Raw genomic sequence first — 12,394 nt, forward strand, 5'->3', positions numbered from 1 at the left:
AAGTTACATTGTCCATTCAGTATTTTTCTTGTTTGAAAAGACCCATTTTTATATAATCGTAGAGCTGTTACAGGCCACTGTTCTCCAGATCTCAGGGAGTATTGAGGCCACACAATGTTTCAATAAAAACATCATTTTCTTTCACTTATGGGAGGATAGCTAAAGATTTCTCAGTTTTGCAAGAATATGCCAGGGGACTGTAGGATGGAGCAGAGCTCTGATCATCCATACCTAATTATTCATGATTGATGTTATCAAATATCAAGCAAAAACAGTTCAAACCAGTATCTCAGGGTCAGTTCCCTAGCCACAAAAAGGGAGAACCCCAACCGATGTCCCATCAGAAATGAAGCTGAATGACCTTGTCCAAAAAGGAAAATTCCAACCGATGCTCTGCCACAAGCAAAACCCACACAACGGGGAAGGATACCCTGGGGACATCACACACAAGCCTAGTTTGCACACGCTGGAGCCACTCGCCCCAGGGGACACTGAACGTGGACCACAGCTCTGCCTGTCTCTCAGGTCCCAAACAGCCTCCTGCCCGGGGGTGGTTTGCGCCTGTCAGGGGCACTGCCTCTGAGAGCCCTGGGGTGGAATGTGCCCTGGCAGCTGCCGGGACTCAGGGAAGGGGCTGCCTCTGGCTGGGGTCAGCCTGTCACAGGCACGGACTCCTGGCTGGCTTGCCAAAATTGCTAGCAAACGTGTTTGTGTGCCCGACACACAGTGAAGCCAAACAATACCAAGGGCTGGAGTTTGGAGCAGAGAAAAGTTTACTGTAGGGTCATGCAAGAAGGGTCGTTGTGTCCCCAAACCCTCCAAAGGGTTTCAGCAAAGCATTTTTAAAGGCCCGGGGAGGGAGTGGGGTCCCAGGGTATGTGACGGCTCCTACACAGTTCTCTGATTGCCTGATGGTGTTAGGTAACGGGGCGGTGTCACAGGGGTTGACGTTATCAGTCCTGAGGCTCCAGGAGGCCTGGGGACTGTGTGCTCAAGGTCAAGTAGTTACCGTCTTCCATTTGGTGGGGGTTCTCACGTCTGTGAAATAATTTAGGAAGGGCGCATCAGAGAGCCTCAGAGAGGAGCTAAACCAGCGGATGGGGGCGGGAGGGAGTCCTGTCTGGGGAAGGCCCCATAGGCCCCTGCTTGTTACAGTGCTGAAGGCACCTGGAATCTGCTGCCCCTGCTGGACAGGAGGCTGAGCGGGAAGGGGCCGCCCCGAGCCCACCACCAGGTGCGCCTTCAGCTGGGGGCCTGGCTCCAGAGCAGCCTTGAAGGCTGTGTGGGCCCCAGGCACTCGTAACTTGGGGCCTCCTTCAGACTCCCAGAGGGGCCTGAATGTCCTCCTTCTCGTCCCCCCGCTGGGTGTAACTTGAAGGAAGGTGCCGGCCGGCCCCGGGGACAGCAGGCGGCCGTCTCTGCCCTCCACCCTCAGCCACGTGGTCACTGCACGGTGGTGGCTGAGGGCGGGACAGCCTTTGTGGCCACACGGTCACTCGCCTCAGAAGGAGGGCACCTCCATTTTCCTGACAGTTTGAAAGAAAGCTCTGACAAAATTACCAGCATCCCTGGTGTTTCAGCTCAGTAAGAGCAATGCATTGTGATTAAAAAACTGCAGAACACTGGTACGCTTTGAAATGTTTTTATTAATAACGAGGACATCTTTTGTGGTCACACAGTAAGTCTGTTGACGGGCCAACTGTTGATGGGCAGTTGCTGGCTCTGATGCTTTGCATCTGCTGAGGGTCCTTCCTGTCCCGGTTGCTCCAGCCTCTGCCCCAATCCTGGGTGAGCAGCGGTCAGCAAGAGCCCTGCCTTCAGCTGCATCTTTTAAAGATTATTTTCTAAGTGAGAACCTTAAATATTTAACCTGTAAGGTTGTTTTAAGTCTTTCAAGGTACAGAGAAAATGGAATTAGTTATAAAACTGGAAGCAGAATGTGTGAAACCAGATAGCGTTTGAGTTTCTCAAAGGAAAACCCTGCCAAGCCAGTGTGGGCGGTGCTTCCAAATCCAGACCCCCGGGCGGGGGCGACGGCATTTCCAGTGGCCGTTGCTCTGCGGCGACAGGGGTGAACGCTGCCGCAGTGAGCAGCCGCCCAGCCTCGGCCCTTCGCTGCTCAGCCACATCCTGGCGCCAGGTCCGGGGGGCCGGGAGCCACGGGTGCGCAGAGCCAAGCAGAAGTGAGGGGTGGGGCTCGGCGGCCCCCAGGCCCGGGATTGTCACACGTCAGCGGCCTTGGTGTCGCCTCTGGACGATGGTCTGCTCTGTTGACAGCGTTGTGACGACTTGTCTGAACATGAGACACGTAAGATTCAACCAGATAAAGAACTCTTGTTATTACCGCCTTAATTACCCTAGAATCTGGAGAATTTTGTTTTTAAACATTCTGTCATCCTATGGTAGATCTATATACACTGACGTGGAAAGATCGCCAAGACATGACTTTTGGTTGAAAAACAAAACAAAAAGGAAACTGCAGGAAAATATAATCTGCTCGGTTCCATGTGTGTGAAAATGAAATACCCCAGAAGATGGAAAGGACTGGCAAAGGCAGCACACTCTCCGGAGTCTGGTGTCGAGAACTGGGGAAACAGACTTTGTTGTTGTTGTTGTTAAAACTGACCTATTTGGATTCACTGCTATCAGAAATAAATATGCCCTCTTGAGGCATCACAGTGCTTCTGCCTCCGTGGAAGCCCTGTGCTGTCAGAACGTAGCTGCGAGTCACGTCTCAGCTCACACTGTCTCTCTGCGTGTTTCATTGCAGGGACAAGCCGACCTCTTGAAATACGCCAAGAACGAGACCTGTGGAGAACCTGAAACAGATCCACTATGCGGCCGTCTCCTGTGGACTCAACAAACCGGGCACAGAAAACGCCGACGTCCAGAAGCCGCGGCGGAGCCTCGAGGTCATACCCGAGAAGGCAAACGATGAGACTGGGGAATGAGGGGACTTTCTGGAGAGGAGCACAGAGTCTGCAACTCGAGGACCAACTGTCAGCCTGATGAGACATTTGCTTTGCACTCACTAATGAAAATAATATTGGGGATTTTAAAGCACAACTGGAATAGCTAATTGCAGTCTTAAAACTGTGAATGTATGTAGCAACCCTGCTTATGGAGGCAAATAAACTCTTTAACAAGAAATTCTCTTCCTGGCCCAAATATGCTGTATTTGTATACAAAGATGTCATAATTCAGTTCCAGTGTGAACAACGGACTAGCCACTCTAGTCCCATTGAGAAGCAGACATTATCCTAACAGAAAACAATGTCTTAAGATGCAGAAGGCCTGTATGGTCTAATCAGTATTTATTGGGGGGAAAAAAAAAAAACAAACGAGTCCTAAAACAAGTTTTACTTAGGTATGATTGCTGGGGCCTCTGGGTTCTGGATGATTCTGGCAGCACGCCTGCTGAGAGCCGCGCTTACTGAGGATAATGTAAGTAGCCCGACCCCCAAACGTGCAGAGCCACTGTATTCAAGGGCGCTGTGGTGGGACAGCCGCTCCTGGCTGGAGACCCCTGCTGGGTACGCAGGCAACGTGAAGGCCACCGACGCGGAAGCAACACACTGCACATAGCTTTTCTCTGTATGAAGTAGTAGTCACATTAAAAAGATGTTTTATGCTATTTCTCCAACAGCAGTATGTGCATTTAATGAAAGTTTCACTTTTAAAATTTCCAGTTCAAAGTGTTCTACTAAGAGTGGCCATCGACTTGGTAAACAGCTTTGTCAGAAGCGTGTCTGGTTTGACATTTGCTTTCGGTACACCAGTGGCCCCGACTTTACACGGCAGCCACTATCTGCAAAGCCAACACCTCACCCCCTTCTCAGCCTCTCAGTTCCGCTGCGGGCTGAGCCTGGACCCTGTGCAGACTGCGAGCCAGGGGCACGTGGAGCGGCTGCAGCAGGTGCCGCATCCCTCCGGCCAGCTGAGTCGTTAACACCAGACTTTATTTTCCAAATCAGTGAGACGCCACACTATTTTGGAAAAGCGACTGGACACTGCAGACTAATGACTGCTCGCAAAGTTTGGAAGGGTAAAAGGTTTCTAAATCCTCAATAGCTGCTTTTTGATTTGTCCGTTTTCTTTTCAGCCACTCGGGTAAGTAAGCTGGATAACTATATGTGGAATTTGCACTGTGGTGCCTCACTGTTTCCTCACGGCATCTGCTCAGGCTGATACACTGAATTTATTTCTGCCCAGACCCTGAAATGGCCTTTGACAGAGTAAGTCCTTGGCCCTGTTCTTATCATTTTTCTGTTGATACTGTGCTCAAATTAAGGTGTGCATCTCCACTGGTCTTCACTGTCATTCCAGTTAGAAAATTAAACCTGTTACTTGAATAATAATAGTGCAGTTTCCTGCTCACACTGGGGAGCAGTCAGCCAGTAGCTGAGGTTCTTAGTTCTGAAATGAACTCTACATGGAAAAAAACCAAAACAAAACAAATAGAAAATAGTAAAAAATTAAAAGATTTGTAGACTGAGAAATAAAATAATGTGTAACTTAGATTACTGTTAGCAATCCTTGAACTTACCTGGCCAGTAAATAGCAATATTCAGGGAAAATCCAGAAATCATAAAAAAAAGACAAAATATTAAGAAACGGCTACATTTATAGTAACAGACGGTATTAGCTAGTATGTGGCTTAGGTAACTGAGAGCAAGGCACGTGTCATTTCTGTGGTTCACACAAGCTTTTAGCATCAGCAGACTTGAGAGCCCAACAGGTCTCCGGGATCATTCCATCTGACGCGTCCTTTCTCGGATGCAGCGGCTGCGGACAAGAGCAGTGACTGTGCTGCCTGAGCTCACAGTCTGTCGGGGGAGTGACCCAGCCGCACTGGAAAAGTCAACCCTCTTTTGACCTTCTCTTCGAAGGGATGAGCCAAGCAACAGGAGAAAGCAGGGGCTTCGGGGAGCTGCTCCTGCTCCTTGAGGCCCCGCCGGAGCGCCAGCGGGCCGCACAGCAAGGCTGGCTCGGAGCTCGGGGCCTTCTTTTCGGACCCTCAGATTCTGACGGTGAAGACATTGAGGAGGGGCGCTGACAGCCGGGGTCCGTGTGCTCTGGGAGCCCTGCTGCCCCTGCGCCTGCCTTCTGAGCTGCAGCCTTGATCCTCCCAGCCCGGGCCGCTGGTTCTGGTTGGTCCGCTGCGCCCGGCTGGCGGGTGGCTCCCCAGGGGAGGAGCGGGCCTGAGACGCAGACTTCTGGAGGCCCAGTTCTCCCCAGTTCTCCCGGCCGGCGCCCCGAGGGGAGGCTGGAGGCCTGCTCCCCCTCCCCCAGACGGCCCGTGAGTGCGGAGGGGAGGTGGGAGCTTCCGGCGGGCTTGCGAAGCTGAGGGATGCTGAGGGCCACACGGGGTGGGGGCTGCGGGGAAGCGGCTGCACCTCGGAGGAGCCATCAGGCCCCCTCCTGCCCGCGGCCCCGCCTCTCCTCGCAGGCCCGGAGGGCTGCACCGGCGGGCGCGGGGAGGGGCGTCTCCCGGGGGCGTGTCCCGGGGCGGCGGGCTGCCGTCAGAGGTCCAAGGGGCTCACGATGGTGAAGCCCGAGTCCTTGCTGTGGCCGCTGCTGTCGTCGTCGGGGCTGGAGCTGGGGTTGCTGGAGGAGGCGGAGGCCGGGCCGGTCAGCGGGTCGGAGAACACGAGCTCCGGCCGGGCGACGCCCCGGAGCGGCCGCAGCGGCTGGGCCTGGCCCGCTGGGCTGGGCCCGGCACCGCGCTCCTCGCCGTCCTTGGAGACCAGGACGAAGTCGTCCACGCCAGGCCGCTCCCGGCGCCCCGGGGCTGCTGGCGGGGCCTGCAAAGAGGTCAAGGCCAGAGGGGGTGCGGTGAGGGGGTGCTGGGCGGGCCCGCCTCCTCCCGCGGGCTGGGGGGGGGGGGACTCCTCCGAGGGGTCTGGGTCTAGCCAGCCCGCCCCCCACCCTGGCCGGCCTCCCCCCCCGACACCACTCCTGTGCGCCCGTCGGGCAGACGTCCGGGCCAGGCTGACCCGCCTGGAGTCCCGTCACTGCCGCCTGCTCATCCCAGCGGAGCACCGGGGTCTCCCAGGGCAGTGGGGGGACTGGGAGGGTCTACAGACACATGGACCACCGGGAAGGGCCTCTGCAAAAGAGCGCGGAGCTGCCAGAAGGGAAGTCACAGGGCTCCCTGCTGCAAGAGCACTCGCAAAGCTGAAAGAGCCCGATTTGAAAATGCCGTTTTGCTTCCTTAAAAGCATAAAAAATATACATTTGTAAGCATCTGGATGCTACTTTTTGAGAAGGTAACTTAGATGAGATTTTGCTAAAATATTTACTCTCTGGGCCTTCACAGGAAACATTCCCTGACCCAGGTGGCTTATAGGATGGACACTGAGAAGTCCTACCCCCTGAAGCCCAAAAAGGTTCCGGCCAAGTGAAGTCCACTCGAGACGGCATCGGGGAAGCAGGGTCGGCACTTCCCCTGCTAAAGGGGAAGGGGGGCAAGGGCAGAGAGCCGGCTTTCTGGGGCTTCCTAACGACCGGCAGCAAGTCCAGGCGGAAGCTGCTGCGTGCAGGGGTGCAGGCGGTACGCTGCCCACCTCTGGGAGCCACCAGTCCACCGCGGAGGGCTCGGCCCGGAGCCCACGCCCCGCACAGGCGTGCGCAGCACCGCGGTTCAGCCACCCCGAGGAGGTCACAGCCCTCACTGAGGTGGGGGGGGGGGGGTGCTCTCAGCCCTCGCAGGCTGAGCGCGCCCTCAGGGAGCCGGTCGTACCTGCTGGGCGGCGCCGCTGGAGCAGTAGTGGTCGTCTGCGATGCTGATCTGCTCGTTGTCCTCGGCCTCCAGCTGGCTCTGGTTGAAACGCAGGGAGCCCTTCAGGATGTCTTTGATCTGATTTCAAAGAAGACGATCCATGAGAAAGACGAACGGGTCTGCCTCTAAACGTCACCTAAACCTTGGGTACCTTTGACCCCGACTCGGCACTGACCACTCTTGTTTTTTTTGCTGTGCCTTGAGGCTCGTGGGGTCTCAGTTCCCCGACCAGGGACTGAACCTGCGGCCCTGCAGTGGAGGCACGGAGTCCAAACCGCCGGGCCGCCGGGGAAGTCCCCTGACCTTTCTTCTCTGGTGTGGGGGTAAGTACATGACTGTAAGAAAGAAAGAACAGAAAGAAAAAACCCCAGCTCTGCCTTAGGGGTGACACTGAGCGGTCCCTGCCTGCATGGCCAGGCCCTCGCGGGACAGGCGTGGGTCAGTCTCCGCATCCTCCTGGAGCGGAGACACCCCGTCGACCCCGGCCCAGGGAGCGCCCCGGCTCTGGGGCCCTGGCTGCGGGCCTCAGGCAGGCTGACGGTGAGGGCCCTGCACACCTTCATGGAACTTCCTGCCCCGTTTGTCCGCCAAGTGCGTCCCTCGAGGGGCCCCGGCTGCTTAGAGGGGAGATCATTTGTGCCTCTTGCTCCCAGGATGTCCACGTGTCTACAGGGGCATGACTGGACTTGAGCAGGGCAAACCCCCCGTAGCAGCATCAGAGAAGAGCAGACAGCAGGATGCGGAGAGGAAGGGGCGAGAGGTCGGGGGTGGGGGAAACGAGGACCCGCCCGGCTGCTCGACTTGACCGCTGGGAGGAGCCGGGGCCACTCAGGAGGGGTCCGTGTAGAAGGAAATGCGGGGGGACATCGGTGCCTCGGGCGCCCCCCACCCCCACGACAGGCACTAACAGGCTGGCCTGGCTGCCCCCGGGTTAGGCGAACGGACATACCTGCTTCAGTCCGGCCAGGGAAACCAGAATCTGATCCTCTTTCTCCAAATTTTCTTGTAATATCACATCTTGAATATTTACTGAAAAATAAAAGAATGACATTTTATAACTAATGCCCTGAGTATAATTTATCTGCTGCTACACCATCACTTCTGACCACATTTCACAGCAAGTCTTTCTACCAAGGATGCTCTGCCCAACCAGAGACGGGGCAGGGGGTGAGTACAGGAGATGGGGCACAGAGCCTGGGACACACAGCCTCCCACCAACATGCCATGAACGTGTTCTCACAGTGACAGAAGTGTCTTACTTCTGCAGAGGGCCCAGAGCAACCCTTGCTGACCTAAGACAGGATGAACAGCATGGAGCATTCCATCTAACGTTTCTGCTAGGCTTCCTAGCAGAATTCAATGCTGTTAATTCACCCCCTCTGGCTAAAGACCAGGTCCTCCTGGGGACAGAAATGAAAGAAACTATCTAAAAACAGTGGAAACAGTGGCAGGTTTTATTTTGGGGGGCTCCAAAATCATTGCAGACACTAACTACAGCCATGAAATTAAAAGACGCTTGCTCCTTGGAAGAAAAGTTATGACAAACTTAGCATGTTAAAAAGCAGAGACATTACTTTGCTGACCAAGAGTTCATATTTTTCCAGTAGTCATGTATGGATGTGAGAGTTGGACTATAAAGAAAGCTGAGTGGCGAAGAATTGATGCTTTTGAACTGTGGTGTTGGAGAAGACTCTTGAGAATCCCTTGGACTGCAAGGAGGTCCAACCAGTCCATCCTAAAGATCAGTCCTGGGTGTTCATTGGAAGGACTGATGCTGAAGCTGAAACTCCAATACTTTGACCACCTGATACGAAGAGCTGATTCATTGGAAAAGACCCTAATGCTGGGAAAGATTGAAGGCAGAAGGAGAAGGGGACGACAGAGGATGAGATGGCTGGATGGCATCACTGACTCTATGGACATGAGTTTGAGTAAACTCTTAGAGTTTGTGATGGATAGGGAGGCCTGGCGTGCTGCAGTCTGTGGGGTTGCAAAGAGTCAGACACGACTGAGCAACTGAACAACAACTACTTTAAAAACTTCAAAAAATATAAATGGTAAAGGACGTTGTCAATTCAACATAATGGTAAAAATAAAAGGACAAACTCATGGCACTGTGGTTGTCGCCTGATAGCGATGCCTGTGGAGTCAGCGAGACTCAACCCAGGGTCTTCAGAGGAGCTGTCTCTCTGTGTCTGCAGGAGGCCTGGCCTTCATGCAGACTTGACCTGAAGACCTGCTGAGCAAGCTCTGACCACCGGCGTCATGCTGAGCTGCTCACCGAGAGCTTCAGCAAGCGAGGGCCGTGGCCGTCCTCATGGCATGCCTGAGCCCCTGGTGCTGCCAGACCTGTGCTCCTGAGGGGGGGGGTGGTTCTTAAAGAGGGGTGTGTGTTGAGTGAAAGTGCCCCACCCCGCAGGGATCGTCTGGAGACTCTTGGTTGGGGGGCAGCAATTAAAACACGGTTTTACAAAGGCACGGTCAGAGAACCAAGCACCCGTGCAGGAAGGGGCTCACCCTCCCCTAAAGCTGCTTCGTCCCCTCCTGGGCCGCACCAGGAGCCCAGCTCGCGGCCCTGCACCGGGTCACGCCGTCCGAGGCGCCGCTCCGGGCCTGGCCCCACGGCCTCTGGTGCCCAGACCGCCCCCGGCGCGCTCGCTGCCCGCGGGAGGAGGGCGGGGGCAGCACTCAGCCTGCTTGGGCCTGGGCGCGGCGTCCTCGGCGCTCCTGCCTCCTCCTGGGAGCAGCCTTCCTGGCCGCCCAGACCGCGCGCCCAGGCCACCCTCGGGGCCCCTGCCGCCAGCCCTCCCACGGCGCTGACGGAAGCGCCGTCACACGTGCTGCTAGCACAGGCTTCTGCCGGCTCCTCGGGCGGCCGTCACCCCCAGCGGGGTCTGGCTCAGGGCTCCATCCAGCACTCAGCAGGACAGTTGGCACACTTCAGGGGCACAGGGAGTAGTGACTGAGTGAGTGACTGAACAAACATGGAAAAACACCCTTGGAACCTGCATTTCGAAATACTGAGGTCCTTGTTGTTGCTGTTCAGTTGCTAAGTAGCGTCTGACTCTTTGCGACCCCATGAACCGCAGCACGCCAGGCCTCCCTGTCCATCACCAACTCCCAGAGTTTACTCAGACTCATGTCCATGGAGTTGGTGATGCCATCCAACCATCTCATCTTCTGTCGTCCCCTTCTCCTCCTGCCTTCAATCTTTCCCAGCATCAGGGTCTTTTCCAATGAGTCAGCTCTTTGCATCAGGTGGCCAAAGTACTAAAGTTTCAGCTTCAACATCAGTCCTTCCAATGAACACTCAGAACTGATCTCCTTTAGGATGGACTGGTTGAACCTCCTTGCAGTCCAAGGGATTCTCAAGAGTCTTCTCCAACACCACAGCTCAAAAGCATCAATTCTTCAGCGCTCAGCTTTCTTTATAGTCCAACTCTCACATCCATACTTGACTACTTGAAAACCCATAGCTTTGACCAGATGGACCTTTGTTGACAAAGTAACGTCTCTACTTTTTAATGTGTGATCTAGGTTTTTTATAGCTTTTCTGCCAAAAAGTATTTCCAGCAAGGGACAAGGCAAAGACTAAGTCCCATCAACATAAGTCCAGCCTGACAGTTTACTAGAATCTTCACCAAGAATAAATCTACAGACCATGCTGACAAGTCCTCTTATAGACAACAGCAGAAAAACAGCAGCCTGAATTTATTCAGAATGTGATTGGAGTTTATGGCTTTAGAAAGGCCCGCTTCAAAACAAGAAAGCAAGATGAATGGGAATGGGATAATAGATATAATTAGAGAGGGAATGTTTTTGGTTTCCTTAAAAGCCTGTAACAATTTGTTCTCTCAATAAAAACACACACACACACACACACACACACACACACTCCACTCAATAAGACACTAACGACAACCAAATGCAGAAAATTGATGAGACAGTTCTGTAGGTCTTTAGGAGGACTGAAAAGGTTGCCTTTGTGTTGACGACTCTGCCTGGGCTTTTAGGGCTGAGCTGGGAGGCGGAGGGCTGCCTGGGCACTTTGGAAGGGTTGGAGGTTTGGTCCGGTGAGCCGCTGAGCTGCGAGGGCGCAGGGCTCTGCTCCCGCCATGGAGATGGGGGTGGTGGGGAGCTCCCAGGGCCGAGGGGGAGCTCCTGGGGCTGAGAGGGAGCCCGGCCGGTGGGTGTGGGGGCGCCAGGGCTATGGCAGGAAGCCCAGGGCTCTCATGTCTGAGGAACTAGCAGAGGGAGGCCCGTGGAGCCCACGTCTAGCTCTGGGAGCCAGGAAAAGAGGTGACTGTGGAGAGCAAGCACGGTGCGCATCCTGCTTGCCCCGGGGACGGTGACCTCCTGCTGCCTTCTGGACGGTCTGCTGGGAGCACCATCTGAAGCAAAAAGTCTTGGCCACACTGCCTGTTCCTGCCTTCAATGTGCTGGGACCCATGGCCGAAGCACTGAGGACCGAAGGCCTTCAGGCCGACAGGGCAGTCAGAGGCTCTGGCGGGGACAGAGACGTCTGCAGAGGTGAGCAGGGAATAGAGGACACTCAGAGGCCCCTCCTCAGACAACAGAGACATGGGAGACTCCAGAGTCCTGACCCACCCGGGCGGGGAGAGGAGACAGGACGGAGAAACTAGCTGTGGGCCTCAGTCCAGAGGAGACGGGTGACCAGTAAGGAAGCAAGTCTGCCTTTAACCTGCAGGGTTAGGCCTCGGGCTGCCATTGGTGGGAATGGAACTTCGGAGCAAGAGTTTCGCACATCCGAGTCTGAGTGTGAAGACCGACTCTCCCACTCAAGAGCTGAGGTCTCACCACGTCCTGCTGGTCACGCGGGACGAAGACCCCATGGACAAGGAGCCCTCGGGATGCCCCGGCCTGCTGGCAGACTCCCATAAGCCCCAGGACTTCAGGGTGCGGTGGGCGTGCTGGCGGGAAAGCAGAGGGCAGCAGCGGGTAAAGAGCCGGAGGAGCAGAAGCCTCTGGCCCACCGGCCTCCGTGGAGGAGCCGCAGGCGCGGAAGCCTCTGGCCCACCGGCATCCGTGGCGGAGCCGCAGGCGCGGAAGCCTCTGGACCATCGGCTTCCGTGGGAAGGCCCCCGCTCCTCCAGGCCTCTCCCTTCCGGTGTTCTCCTCCGCTGACAGCACGGCAGCTGCGGCCCCGGCCTCACGGCCGCCGTCTCTGGAGTCTCGGGCCGGCGCGCTGGTGGCCCCCCACCAGCCCCTGACCAGACGCTGCCACGCGCCCTGCCCGGGAGGTCCTGTGACCGCCGTGGCCCGCGCGGGGAGGGAAGCCGCAGGAGCCTCTGGGAGGCGCCCCGGGGGCTGACTCTGGGCCTCTGGGGCCTCCCCTGCCCGCGTGCCCCTGGAAGGCATCAGGAGCCCGGCGGGTCCCCTCACGAGCCCGCGGACGACGGTCCCAGGGCCGCGGCAACAGCACCTGTCCGCACTGCCTGCCTCTGGGCAATAGCTTCCTGGTGTGTCTGTTGTCTTGGGGGCTAATGGACAAGTGCTGCGGCTGAAAACGAGGGGGATGCAGGCTAGCGGCGGAGGCCCGGGTCAGAGCCGCGGTGCAGGCGCGCCGCCCTCAGGCCCCTGGAGATGCTCCCT

At 56.1% G+C, this 12,394-nt stretch overlaps 2 protein-coding genes across 26 annotated transcripts in view; one reads left to right on the forward strand and one right to left on the reverse strand.

Moving 5' to 3' along the window:
* PLCL2 (phospholipase C like 2) overlaps positions 1 to 3,150 on the forward strand; it is a 218,302-nt gene extending 215,152 nt beyond the window's left edge. Inside the window, 2 exon segments of the mRNA XM_070467022.1 lie at positions 2,771 to 2,809; positions 2,811 to 3,150. Coding sequence (XP_070323123.1) covers positions 2,771 to 2,809; positions 2,811 to 2,951 — 180 coding nt within the window. The 3' untranslated portion in view covers positions 2,952 to 3,150.
* The window catches only part of TBC1D5 (TBC1 domain family member 5), a 559,964-nt gene continuing 549,196 nt past the window's right edge, over positions 1,627 to 12,394 (reverse strand). For 15 of the 25 annotated variants that reach the window (XM_070467024.1, XM_070467039.1, XM_070467036.1 and 12 more), the window contains 3 exons: positions 7,731 to 7,810; positions 6,743 to 6,859; positions 1,627 to 5,804 (listed from right to left, as the gene is read on the reverse strand). In XM_070467024.1, the coding sequence (XP_070323125.1) occupies positions 5,523 to 5,804; positions 6,743 to 6,859; positions 7,731 to 7,810 (479 nt within the window). In that variant the 3' untranslated portion in view covers positions 1,627 to 5,522. The remainder of the gene's footprint in view (positions 5,805 to 6,742; positions 6,860 to 7,730; positions 7,811 to 12,394) is intronic. The other 10 variants (XM_070467044.1, XM_070467033.1, XM_070467030.1 and 7 more) reach the window with 2 other exon arrangements.

Source organism: Odocoileus virginianus, chromosome 4, assembly GCF_023699985.2.
Source record: "Odocoileus virginianus isolate 20LAN1187 ecotype Illinois chromosome 4, Ovbor_1.2, whole genome shotgun sequence".
Lineage (NCBI taxonomy): Eukaryota > Metazoa > Chordata > Mammalia > Artiodactyla > Cervidae > Odocoileus > Odocoileus virginianus.